This window comes from Eucalyptus grandis, chromosome 3, assembly GCF_016545825.1.
Source record: "Eucalyptus grandis isolate ANBG69807.140 chromosome 3, ASM1654582v1, whole genome shotgun sequence".
Classification (NCBI taxonomy): domain Eukaryota; kingdom Viridiplantae; phylum Streptophyta; class Magnoliopsida; order Myrtales; family Myrtaceae; genus Eucalyptus; species Eucalyptus grandis.
This window is the reverse complement of record NC_052614.1, coordinates 3,142,337-3,154,115: the sequence shown is the minus strand read 5'-3', so window position 1 is coordinate 3,154,115 and position 11,779 is coordinate 3,142,337. Positions and strand designations below refer to the sequence as shown.

Here is an 11,779-nt window from a genome sequence, read left to right as displayed (position 1 = left end):
ATCTCCTCTAGCATAGCCTCGGCTCCAAAGAGTGAGACTTCCATACCTATAAATTTGAGAAAAACAATGGGGAGTCGAAAACTTAGTAAGTAAAATCACTAATTCTTAGATAGGAGGACGTCTCGTTGTCAAACATAGCATACGATCATCGTTCATGCTAGTGCATCAATGGTAGATCAATATCAAATCTATTGCTACACCTCAACTATATGCATGTGATCAATACCGTCTTACAATCAAAATATGTCTTACCTCCGGCTTGTCAACGAGCATAACAAACAATGCATATTAACATGCACAAAAGATTCATTAACCATCTCAAACGGTTCTTCCCATATTTTCGAAGGCTTCCTAACATCAATTAGGGCATCCGACCTCAAGCCTAACATCTCCATTGAGTAGCATCCTGATTAACAACCCTTCCTCAAGGGACAGATTCACACAATTTATCTACTCTCGACCTAATAATTCCACCTGAGGGGATCAAGAGCAAGTAAGTGGTAAGGGTGATTTTGACCAATTGATCATCCCTCAACACATATCATCACTATGCTTATGGGAACAAATAACGTAGAGAGACAGTTTGCTAGTATTCTATTAGACGGGTTAATTGATTGCTTGGCAGACTAATATCGATAATACATTAGAGTAAAGAGGCATGCCGCCCCCAGGGCCCGCCTTCATTGCCGGGGCGCCAATCTCGGTGACATTTGGGTCCTTGAGCTCCCATGACCTTCCGTAAAGGGGCAAGCCCATGACCACCTACTTTCCGGGCAGCCCTGCCTGTAGCCAAGACTTGAGTCCGTGGATCGAGCTTAGATTGCTCTTTGGGTCGAAGAATGTAGCTTGGGCGCCTGTGGTAGAGGGGTCCCACGCCCCGTGATAATCGTAGCACATGGCTTTGATCCAGTCCAAATTCTTCCTAATGGCCGCCATCGGGTACATGCGGTACACCGCATCGAGGAAGAAGTCGGAGGCGAAGTACACCGCGGCGGCAAAGAGCGGGGCTGCTCGGTGGCTCGGACCTCTTTGATGATCTCAAGCCTCCATTCCCTCAACAAGTGGGCCAAATCCTCCATCTCCTTTGGGTTTTTAGGCCATTCCCAAAGTCAAGGTCAAGCCCATCAAATGCAAACTTCTTTGCAACTGTTGGAATTGTTCAGCTGCTGTTTTATGTCATATTTTCCTCTATTTTCCTCTGTTTTTATTTAAAAACAGCCAAGTTCGTTTAGTTATGTATTTTGTGTTTTTGCTATTTTCTAGGAAGTTAATAGTATGTTTGTGTGCAGTTATGTGTTGCACGTACGTGAGCAGTTTCTATTTTGTATTTAGTTGTTGTACTTGATAGTTTTTTTCCTTCGCACAAGACGTATGAAGTGCTATGCTCTGTTTTTTTTTCTCAAACAACAAAAAATTTTCTGTTTTGATTGTTGTTTTTATGAGCTTTAACATTGGTATCAGAGCATTTGTGGGATCTTAAGGTACCGTGGAAGTGAGGATAAGTGAGTGAGGATTGCTTCCAATCAAAGAAAAAGCCGATGGAGGCGTGGATCGAATGGATTCTCTACAATGGCTACTCCGGCCTTTTTCGGGGAAAATTATCAGGCTTGGGCTGTTAAGATGACGGCATTCTTGGAGGGTCATGATTTATGGGAGGTTGTGGAGAATGATTATGAGGTTGCTCCACTTCCAGACAATCTAACCTTGAATCAGATAAAGTACCATAAAGAGAGAATCACAAGGAAGGCCAAGGCAAAGTCTTGCCTGTATGCTACTGTTTCACCCATTATCTTCACAAGGATCATGAGATGTGATTCTGCAAAGGCAATATGGGATTTCTTGAAGGATGAATACGAGGGAGATGAGAAGATAAGAGGCATGAAGGTGCTGAATCTCTTGAAGGAGTTTGAGAGACAGCAGATGAAGGATTCAGAGTAAGTGAAGGAGTACTTTGATAGGTTGGTTGGGATAGCTGAAAAAATCAGAGTTTTAGGGACTGACTTGAAGGATGAAAGGCTTGTTCAGAAGATCCTGATATCTCTTCCAGAGAAGTTCGAATCCACCATAGCTTTTCTGGAAAATACAAGAGACTTAGCTGATATAAAGCTTACAGAATTTTTAAATACTCTGCAGGCACAGGAGTATAGAAGACTGATGAGAAGAGAAGAGTTTGTAGAGGGTGTGCTGTAAGCTAAAATGAAGTCAAATGATGGAGGCAAAGGGAAGAAATTGATTCAGTCCAGAGAAAATGCTGGTGACTCCAAGTTTGTAGCAAAAGAAGGAAATTCTGGTGGGTTTAGCAAATGGAAGATGAACAAAAAGCCTTGTCAATACTGTGGTGGAACTAATTATTAGTTTTTTAGATGTTGGAGAAAGCCTGATGCTAGATGTAGAAGATGTCACAAGTTGGGTCACATGGAAGCCATCTCAGAATAAAAAAAAATTACCAAAGAAGGTGAAAAACACAGTAGCAAGAATGAAATTGAGGAAGAACACTTGTTATAGCTTCTTTTTTCGAATCTTCGTTGGTAATGATGCATGGCTGGTGGATAGTGGTGTACTAATCATATGACCGGCAATTGAAGTTGTTTAGAGTCTAGACAGTCGATGTGTCCGTGAGTCGAATTGGCAATGGACAAGATATCGAAGTGCAAGGGAAGGGTACAAGTGGCTATTGAAGGAAATCGGGAGGTGAAGCCGATCGTGATGTTCTTTTTGTGCCAAACATTGACCGTAATCTGTTAAGTGTTGGTCAATTAGTTGAGAAGGGCTATAAAGTGAAGTTCGAAGGGAAGGAATGTCTTATTAATAATGTAGATAGCAAAGAAGTGCTAAGAATCCCAATGAGGGACAAGAGTTTCATGTTCAAGCCACAAGAGATGCAACAAATGGCTTTAAAGTGCAAAGAAGAAAATGCAGAGCTATGGTATAAAAGACTTGGGCTTGTTCACAGTGAAGAGCATGTCGTTTATGCAGAGAAATATCTTGGCAGATGACTTGCTAAGTTTGGAGGAGGAATTTCCACAGTGCAGAATTTGTCTTCTTGGCAAGCAAGCCAGATTTCCTTTCAAAAGAGGAGGCTGGAGAGCATGTGAGAAGCTGCAATTAGTCCACACAGATCTGTGTGGACCTATGTCTGAGTCTTCTCTCAATGGTAGCAGATATTTCATTACCTTCACTGATGATATGACTAGGATGAGTTGGATTTATTTTCTGCGAGCCAAGTCTGAAGTTGCTGATGTGTTTGTGAAGTTTAAAGCCTTAGTTGAGAATCAGAGTGGGAAGAAAATTAAAATGCTTAGGTTTGATAATGGTTCTGAGTATATTGCTCACAAGTTTAAGTTAAATTGTGAGCAAGAAGGAATTGTGCAGCAGTTCACTGCTCCCTATTCACCTCAACATAATGGGGTAAGTGAGAGGAAAAACAGAAGCATTATGGAGATGGCTAGATGTATAATGAAGGAGAAGAAGTTACCTAAGAAGTTCTGGGCTGAAGCAGCTAATACTGTAGTGTTCTTGTTGAAACAGATTGCCCACGACGGCCTTAGAGAGGTCAACACATTTTGAAGTTTGGTATGGTATTAAACCATTTGTGAAAAATTTGAAGGCTTTTGGGTGTTTGTGTTACACTCATGTTCCCGAGGTCAAGAGGGACAAGCTGGATAAGAAAGCAGAGCTTGGAATCTTCATTGGGTACAGTCTCCAATCAAAGGCTTACAAAATTTTCATCCTATGATAGGGAAGGTGACTGTAAGCAGAGATATTGTTTTTCTAGAGGAAGATGAGTGGAATTGGATGGAAGGAAAGAGTGCAAAATAGCAGCAGTTCGAAAAAAAAAAAAACATGCAACAAATGTAGAGGTTGATGAAGTTATAGATGGATTGGAAGACAGTGTGGACGATTTACTAGTGAGAGGCACAAGGTCACTTGCTGAAATCTATGAAAGAAGCAATGTGGCAATGCTCGAACCATCTAACTTTGTGGAAGCTAAGAAAGATCAGAGGTGGATTGTAGTATGTAGGACGAGATTGCAATGATCCAGAAAAACCACACATGGGAGCTTGTTGACAGACCATCTGATAAGAATGTGATTGGGGTTAAGTGGGTGTTTAGAACAAAACTTAATCTTGATGGTTCTGTAAATAAACACAAAGCTAGACTGGTGGTGAAAGGCTATGCACAAATATGGGGAGTAGACTATTCTGAAACATTTGCTCCTGTTGCACGACTTGATACAATAAGGTTACTGTTAGCTATTGCAGCAGAGAAGGGGAGCCTATATTTCAGTTAGATGTCAAGTCTGCATTTTTGAATGGAGAGCTTGAGGAGGAGATTTTTGTTGAACAACTTGAAGGCTTCAGTATCAAAGGGCAAGAAGAGAGTATATACAAGTTGAGGAAAGCTCTATATGGACTGAAGCAGGCTCTAAGAGCTTGGTATGGGAAGATAGATCGATATTTGCAGGATTTTGGCTTTGTAAAAAGTTTAAGTGACTTCACTCTTTATGTCAATAAGGTGAATCACAGTGTTGTAATTCTATCACTTTATGTAGATGATCTATTAGTGACGGGGAATGATATAGAATTGATAGAGAAGGTGAAGCAAGATCTATTTGCAGTTTTTGAGATGTCAGACTTGGGAAATATGGCTTATTTTTTGGGTCTGGAAGTCAAACATGCTTTATATGAGATCTTCATCTGTCAGAAAAAATACATGAAGGAAATTTTAAAGAAGTTTTAGATGGAAGATTGTCGAAGTGTAAGCACTCCTATGGTTGCTAAAGAGAAGCTGCAGAAGAATGATGGAACAGATGCAGTATATGCTTCTATGTATAGAAGTCTGATTGGATGTCTCATGTATCTTATAGCAATCAGACCAGATATTCTATTTGCTGTGAGTGTTTTATCTAGGTTTATGAATAGTCCTAGTCAGTTACATTTGATTGTAGCAAAAAGGGTCTTGAGATATCTCAAAGGAACATTGTTCTTTGGTGTGAAGTTTAAGAAAGGTCAGAAGTTTAATTTACAAGGATTTTTTGATAGTGACTGGGCTGGTTCAGTGAATGACATGAAAAGTACGTCTGGGTATTGTTTCAGTCTTGGTTCTGCTTGTTTCTCATGGTGTTCTAAAAAGCAAGAGATTGTAGCTCAGTCCATAGTAGAGGCTGAGTTTATAGTAGCTATTGCAGCTGTAAATCAAGCTTTGTGGCTGAAGAAGATAATGAAGGATCTGTGGTTGAATTCTGGTGATTGCATTGAAGTTAATATGGATAATCAGGCTGCTTTAGCAATATCTCAGAATCCAGTTTTCCATGGAAAAACCAAGCATTTCAAAGTCAAATTTTTCTTTTTGCATGAGGTGCAACAAAGTGGCGAAATTAAGTTGGTCTATTGCAGATCTGAAGATCAGCTTGCAGATATGTTCACAAAACCACTTCAGGTTGGAAGATTTGAGCTGTTAAAAGAGAAAGTAGGAATCTGCAACAGCAACTGATCTAAGGAGGAGTTTGTTGGAATTGTTCAGCTGCTGTTTTCTGTCATATTTTCCTCTGTTTTCCTCTGTTTTTTTTAATTAAAAAACAGCCAAGTTCATTTAGTTATGCATTTAGTGTTTTTGCTATTTTCTAGGAAGTTAATAACACATTTGTGTGCAGTTATGTGTTACACTTACGTGAGCAATTTTACTTTATATTTAGTTGTTGTACTCGACAGTTTTTTTTCCTTCACACAAGACGTATGAAGTGCTATGCTCTGTTTTTTCATCTTCTTTCTCTCTCAAACAACAAAATTTTTTCTGTTTTGATTGTTGTTTTTATTAGCTTTAACAGCAACCTCCATTGAAGAATTGATGAAGACTTTTCTTGAGGAAGGGCATGAAGCTATCTCGGCCAAGAGAGCGGCTGGAATGTCTCCAGAACCGCCAATCGGGAGGAGGGTCTTGACCGGTGGGCTCGCAAAACGGAGGGTGCTCATGAAGTTCGAGAGCCACTGCCGTTGGCTCCGAGAGCTCGAACTTGAAGGTGATGTTGCTTGGGGAGAGGAAAGCATAGAAGATGTGAGTGAACAAAGTTGTGTCTATGTCTGATGGGGTGAAGTCCGGTGTCCAGGAAGTATAGTAAGATCCTCTAATGGTGGACGATGATGAAAATGCATACAGAAATAAAGAAATGTTTACCATTAAAATTGTTGCCAGAACTTATCTCTGTTTTTGGAAGGCCTTTCCCGGCCCAAATGGGCAACCAAATAATTAAACAAAGATTCTCTCTTATGGTATTAGTATTCACAGCGTTGGACACCTGCGACGTATAATCAGCGAGGAAACAATTCAGAAATTGAAGCATCATTGACTGAATGAATTGCCTCCTTGAGCAAGCACTTGTCGTCCTCATCTTTATCTTCATCTTTGTTAATTGAAAATGCAGGCTTCTTGGGGGAGTTCACAGCTGAAGATTCATTCTTGAGCATTGAAGAGACTTCCAACATGGAGGGCCTGTCCCCAGCCTTCTCTTGCACGCATAGAAGAGCCACTTGCATGCATCTCAAGAGCTTACACGATGATGAATAGTCATCCAGAGACGGGTCAATGAACTCCATGCATTTATCGTCTTTCCACTGCTCATATGCCTGAAATAAAGAATGCTAGTTGGTTAAAAGTCACCATTCATGTTCCTAAATTTGAGCCTGGAAAATTTCGAATCACGAATAATCTCTACTTACATATTCAAGAAGATTCAGATTTTCAGAAAGGCCGTGGTAACATGAGGTCCTTCTACCACTGATGATTTGCAACAGCAGTACCCCGAAGCTAAGACGTCGTACTTCATTGAGTATATGCCTTTCCTCACGTATTCTGGCAGAACGTACCCACTGTATACAAAAACAAAATTAGGTTTTAAGCAGGAGTGAATATCTGTGAGGTAAAACAAGGAGGGCCTAGTTAGCTTGCTTACTAAGTCCCAACGATTCGGCTGGTACTTGCCTCGGCGTCATCCTTCCTAAATATTCTCGCCATACCAAAATCTGATATCCTGGGGTTCATTTCATCATCGAGCAGAACATTGCTGGCTTTCAAATCTCGATGAATTATTGTGAAATTCGAGTATTCGTGGAGATAAAGAAGCCCCTGTGTAATGCCTTCTATGATATGAACACGTTGCACCCAATCCAGCAAATATTTCCTTATTGGATCTGCATCATTAAAACCTGAAGATTATTAGAACCAGAAGTGAAATTTGAGCATTGCATACCTTTGTGTACTCCAAATGTTTAAAAGGGTCTGCCTCTAGCCATTGTAGCAGAACTGGGGACCCATTTAAGCCTTTTGAAGCATCACACTAGATGTTACTTGAAAACACTGGAGTTTTGCTTAATGACTATTGTAAGAAGCATGAAAGAAGTCTAACCAAATAGGTAGAAGTCCAAGCTCTTATTTGGCATGTACTCATAGACCAGCATCTTTTCTTCCCTATCAGTGCAAAATCCAAGAAGGCGAACGAGGTTGACGTGTTGCAGGCTGACAGCAAGCATAACTTCGTTCTCGAACTCCTCAAGCCCTTGGTTCGAAGTTTTTGAAAGTCTTTTAATTGCAATGTCCCGTCCTTTACGCAACTTGCCCTGAGCAACAGGGATGCCGACAGTCAGTACAGCGCAACTGACTTCCACTTGAACACGCTAGACTCGGAACTAAACTTCACTGTTTATGCTGGAAGACAGTTTTTTGTCCATGACACAAGTAACATAACTCAAGGATTATAAATGAAAAACAGAATTTGAGGAGAATGCATCCAAGTCCAACCTCCTATAATGAAACTTACAAGCCCACACACATCATAAAGAAACCTATGCTGCATCTCTAAATATATAAAGCTTATCGTGTTGGGTTGTGATGCCAAATCTTTCTGCTTAATTAGAGGGGGCATGTACCTTAATGGGATGTACTCTCTGGTTGATTCCGACTACGTGATTGAAATTGTGGGTATAAATTAACCAGCTGGTAGCTGCTGGAGATAAAGCTGGCATTCCTTCAATCAACATATGGAAATATTTGCGTTCTCTCGTAGCGATGGTAGCAAGGTCCCATTACTTTTACCTTCTCAGTATTAAGTCAAGTCCATACACAACAAAGACCACATATTCTTGAGCAAAAGGAGTATGAAAAAGGGGTGAGTTATTTTCCTTGCTCACATTTGAACACTACAAACACATATTGTTGAGCAAAAGGACCAAATCTGGCACTTAAATCATGCTTCATATGATTTGCAAATGAAACAAAAAGGAAATCATTAGCTTTAGTAAGGCCTACCTTGTAAACAGGTCCAAATCCACCCTCTCCAATCTTATTTTCACTCGAGAAGTTATCAGTTGCTGCTCTGAGGGTGGCATAACCAAATGTTTGCAGATTAGTAGCACTGCTCTCAAGACTTTCACCTTTACACACCATAGTCTTGAATTGCCTACTGAATCCTTCTATTACACCCAAAATACCTGAGAATAAACACAAAGAAAATGAATCTAGAACTCTAATCCTTTGTTTGCTGAATCCTAAGTCAATGTTCCCAATTGCCACAGAGATATAACAATCCTCCAGTGAACTTTAGAAAATGTACCTTCTGATTTCAATTTTCTCCTCTGTAAGTAGCATATCAGGCCCAATATAAGGAGGACAACTGTAGCAATCGAAATTAGTATAACTAGCCAGACCCATCGCCTTTTTTGCTGATCTTCACCAGATTCTTGAGCTGACAAGGCAGTTAAGTCCATAAATTGCATTTAGTTCTACATTTTCAATACAATAATACTTTAAAACAGTCATCAAGAATTCCTTTGAGGTACTTATCCTAACCTGTCCTGGAAAGAACCCAGTTCTGATCATTGTTAATCTGAAACACACTGTAACCAAGAAGCCCCTTTTCCTTGGCATAAGTTACTTTGGCTCGGATGGCCTCCACATCATCGAAATTGATCCATACCAACCCCTTGCTGTAAAAGTTCACCACATATGTATCATTATAAACAGAACTGGCTCCGTAACCAAAATCTCGGATAAATGATTTGATGGCCTTGTATCCAAATGACCCATCCGCCGTGACAGCAGGACCCACCGCTGGATGGCCAATGGCATCGCCGCTCGAATCCTTGAGCTGCCAAGCATAGCCATGGTAGGGCAAGCCCAGAACTAGCTTTCTTGCAGGAAATCCTCTAGTCAGCAACCAAGTTATGCAGAAGTCTGTGTTGTTATGGCTCGCGGGGTCAAATAAAGCAGCATGAGGGAGGGCAAACTTTTCCCTGGTGGGCAGATGGTTATCATAAGCAATTAGGTGAACCCAGTCCAAATATCTCTGAATTGAATCAAGTGGGAAACTCAGAGAGTCAACAATGGGTTGACAATAAACATCCATCACTAGCAGCAACCGAGGTTTCCCGGATTTTCTTGATTCAGCATCTACTCCATCTCTCCACTCTCCCAAAAGAACACTCAAATTGGTAATGTTAACGCTCCTACCGAGCCAGACCCCAAAGAGATCAATCCCACTGAACGCATAAAGTCTTGCCTTTTCTATCGTGGATTCGATAAAGGACCTTCTTGAAGAAGAATCGCCCAGCATCGAAGCGAAAGCTGAAGGATCCTCTCCGCCTGCCCACACTGACAGCAGCGTGGTGATCGAAGGGTTCTTCCGTTTCACGGTGCTCGTGAAGGTGGAGAAGATTTGCTCAAAGGAGGAGTTGAAGGAGAGTGGATGGGTCGAAGAGTCGATGGAAGCAAAAGCGCATATGAGGTGAGAGAACAAGGAGGAATCGATGTCCGAGACCGGGATTTCGCTGCCGGCATAGAAGTAACCGGACTTGACCCACGTTTGTGCCTCCGAAGATGGGCGGAGACAGAGGAAAAAGATGAAGAGACATGCGATTTTGCCTTCGCCGGCCATGAAAGAGAGCTCGGAAGACAACGTGAAAGCAGAAAGTGTCGGGTTTGAGATGATGGGAGGAGGAAGACGAGGAAGACGACACCTTTGCTGCGTCCTATAATCGGTTATCCGAAGGTTCAGGCAATCAGTGCATGGCGGTCGTTCGTTTCGTTTAATTGTTGTTGTACGTTCACTTCCAGTGAAATCTTCCCACGTTTGCATGGAGGACAGTTCGCTTTCATTGGCTGCGACAGTGACTTTTGAGCCTTCAGGCGTCTTCTTCTTCTTCCCTTCAGTCCTGGTCGAGGCCGCGGATATTTCGTTTAGGGTCTTTATCTTGTCGAATCCAACCCGTTCCTCGGACCTGACTTGTTACAATCTTGTCCGTAACAGACAAACGTATCAATGGCGGCCAAAGGATGGAACGGACGAACAGGAAGAGAGGCGATTCAAAAACACTATCTTGTCGGAATTGAGGGAAAGGATTACGGGGGACTCGTGAAGTTTTTCGAAATCCCTCCAAGTCTGTCGTCCAAATATAAACAAATTATTTCTTCTTTCTCACTTAGCATTATTATAAATCTATTTTCGACGTGCGTTCATTTCGTTGCTTTTCTCTCGATGGCATCTATACATCTCAAATCATTTTTCTCTCCTTTTTTATTTTTTTTTAATGATTATTACAGTACACCATCTTCCTTTGTATTTTCAATACATTTTTTCCCGCTTATAGTGAAACCCATGATCAAGTCCAAAACTCTTTCTATGGTTACAATTACTATATGGGGTGAGCATGACACTATATTAAGCTCTACCAATCGGCCACAAGCTTGGCGGTGGTGTTGAGCTCATGCATGCGTGTGCATGGGGAAGAGAGAAGAGGGTCATAAAGATGAAAATTAAGGGAGTTAACTTTGTCATTAGGCGAAGCAATGGCAGTATGATAGTGATTATCGACCCGTTTATTTTTATCTTGTTATTATGAGTATGTGGAAGCGTGTACAACAACTATCTCCTAGACAATACAACAAATAAGTAATTAGGAAAACACAACATGAAACATACTACTTCTATTTAGCGTCAATATATTTACAAACCCTTTTCTTTTCTATGAACACTTTCTTATTTACATCAGTCTTCTATCAACTGTAGATTAGGGGATTCCTATCTCCTCTAGCATGGCCTCGGCTCCAAATGGTGACACTTCTATATCTTCAAATTTAAGGAAAACAATAGGGAGTTGAAAACTTAGTAAGTAAAATCACTAATCCTCAGATAGGAGGATATCTTGTCGTCGAACATAGCATACGAATATCATTCATGCTATGGATCGATGGTAGATCGATAGTAAATCTATTGCTACATCTCGACTATATGCATGTGATCAATTCTGACTTACAATCAAATTATGCCTTACCTTTGGCTTGTCAACAAGCATAACAAACAATGCATATCAACATGCACAAAAGATTCATTAACCGTCTCAAATGGTTCTTCCCGTATTTTCAAGGGCTTCTTGACATCAACTAGGGCTTCCGACCTCGAGCCTGACATCACCATTGAGCAGCATCCCGAATAACAACCCTTCCTCAAGGGACCTCCCGTTTCTCTCAAAGACATCGCCCACTCCTTGCAGCATCCCAAAACTTTCCCTAAGGCATCACGTTCTCATGAACGAGGCAACATCACACGTTGTTTGGGTTTAAGGTGTGCTCTTGGACCATCCCTCATCTCAAACCAATATTATTCTCTTTGAGGCGTGCTATTGGACCATCCCTCATCCTAAACTGATATTGTTGTCTTCAAGGTGTGCTCCTGGACCATCCCCGTGAAGGATTTGTTTTTGGCATAGTGAAAACTACTATCAAGGAGCAT

At 41.1% G+C, this 11,779-nt stretch overlaps 1 protein-coding gene and 1 pseudogene across 1 annotated transcript; both read right to left on the bottom strand.

The window, feature by feature from the left end:
- Positions 1-606: 606 nt before the first annotated feature.
- On the bottom strand, positions 607-6,593 carry LOC120291393 (annotated as a pseudogene).
- LOC104436117 lies at positions 6,482-11,524 on the bottom strand. The gene is made up of 7 exons (XM_039308678.1): positions 11,322-11,524; positions 8,842-10,268; positions 8,302-8,483; positions 7,403-7,613; positions 6,950-7,187; positions 6,717-6,866; positions 6,482-6,623 (listed from the first exon to the last, which is right to left on the bottom strand). The coding sequence occupies exons 1-6, from the start codon at positions 11,522-11,524 to the stop codon at positions 6,731-6,733; spliced, it is 2,397 nt and encodes a 798-aa protein (XP_039164612.1). The 3' UTR covers positions 6,482-6,623; positions 6,717-6,730.
- Positions 11,525-11,779: the final 255 nt, after the last annotated feature.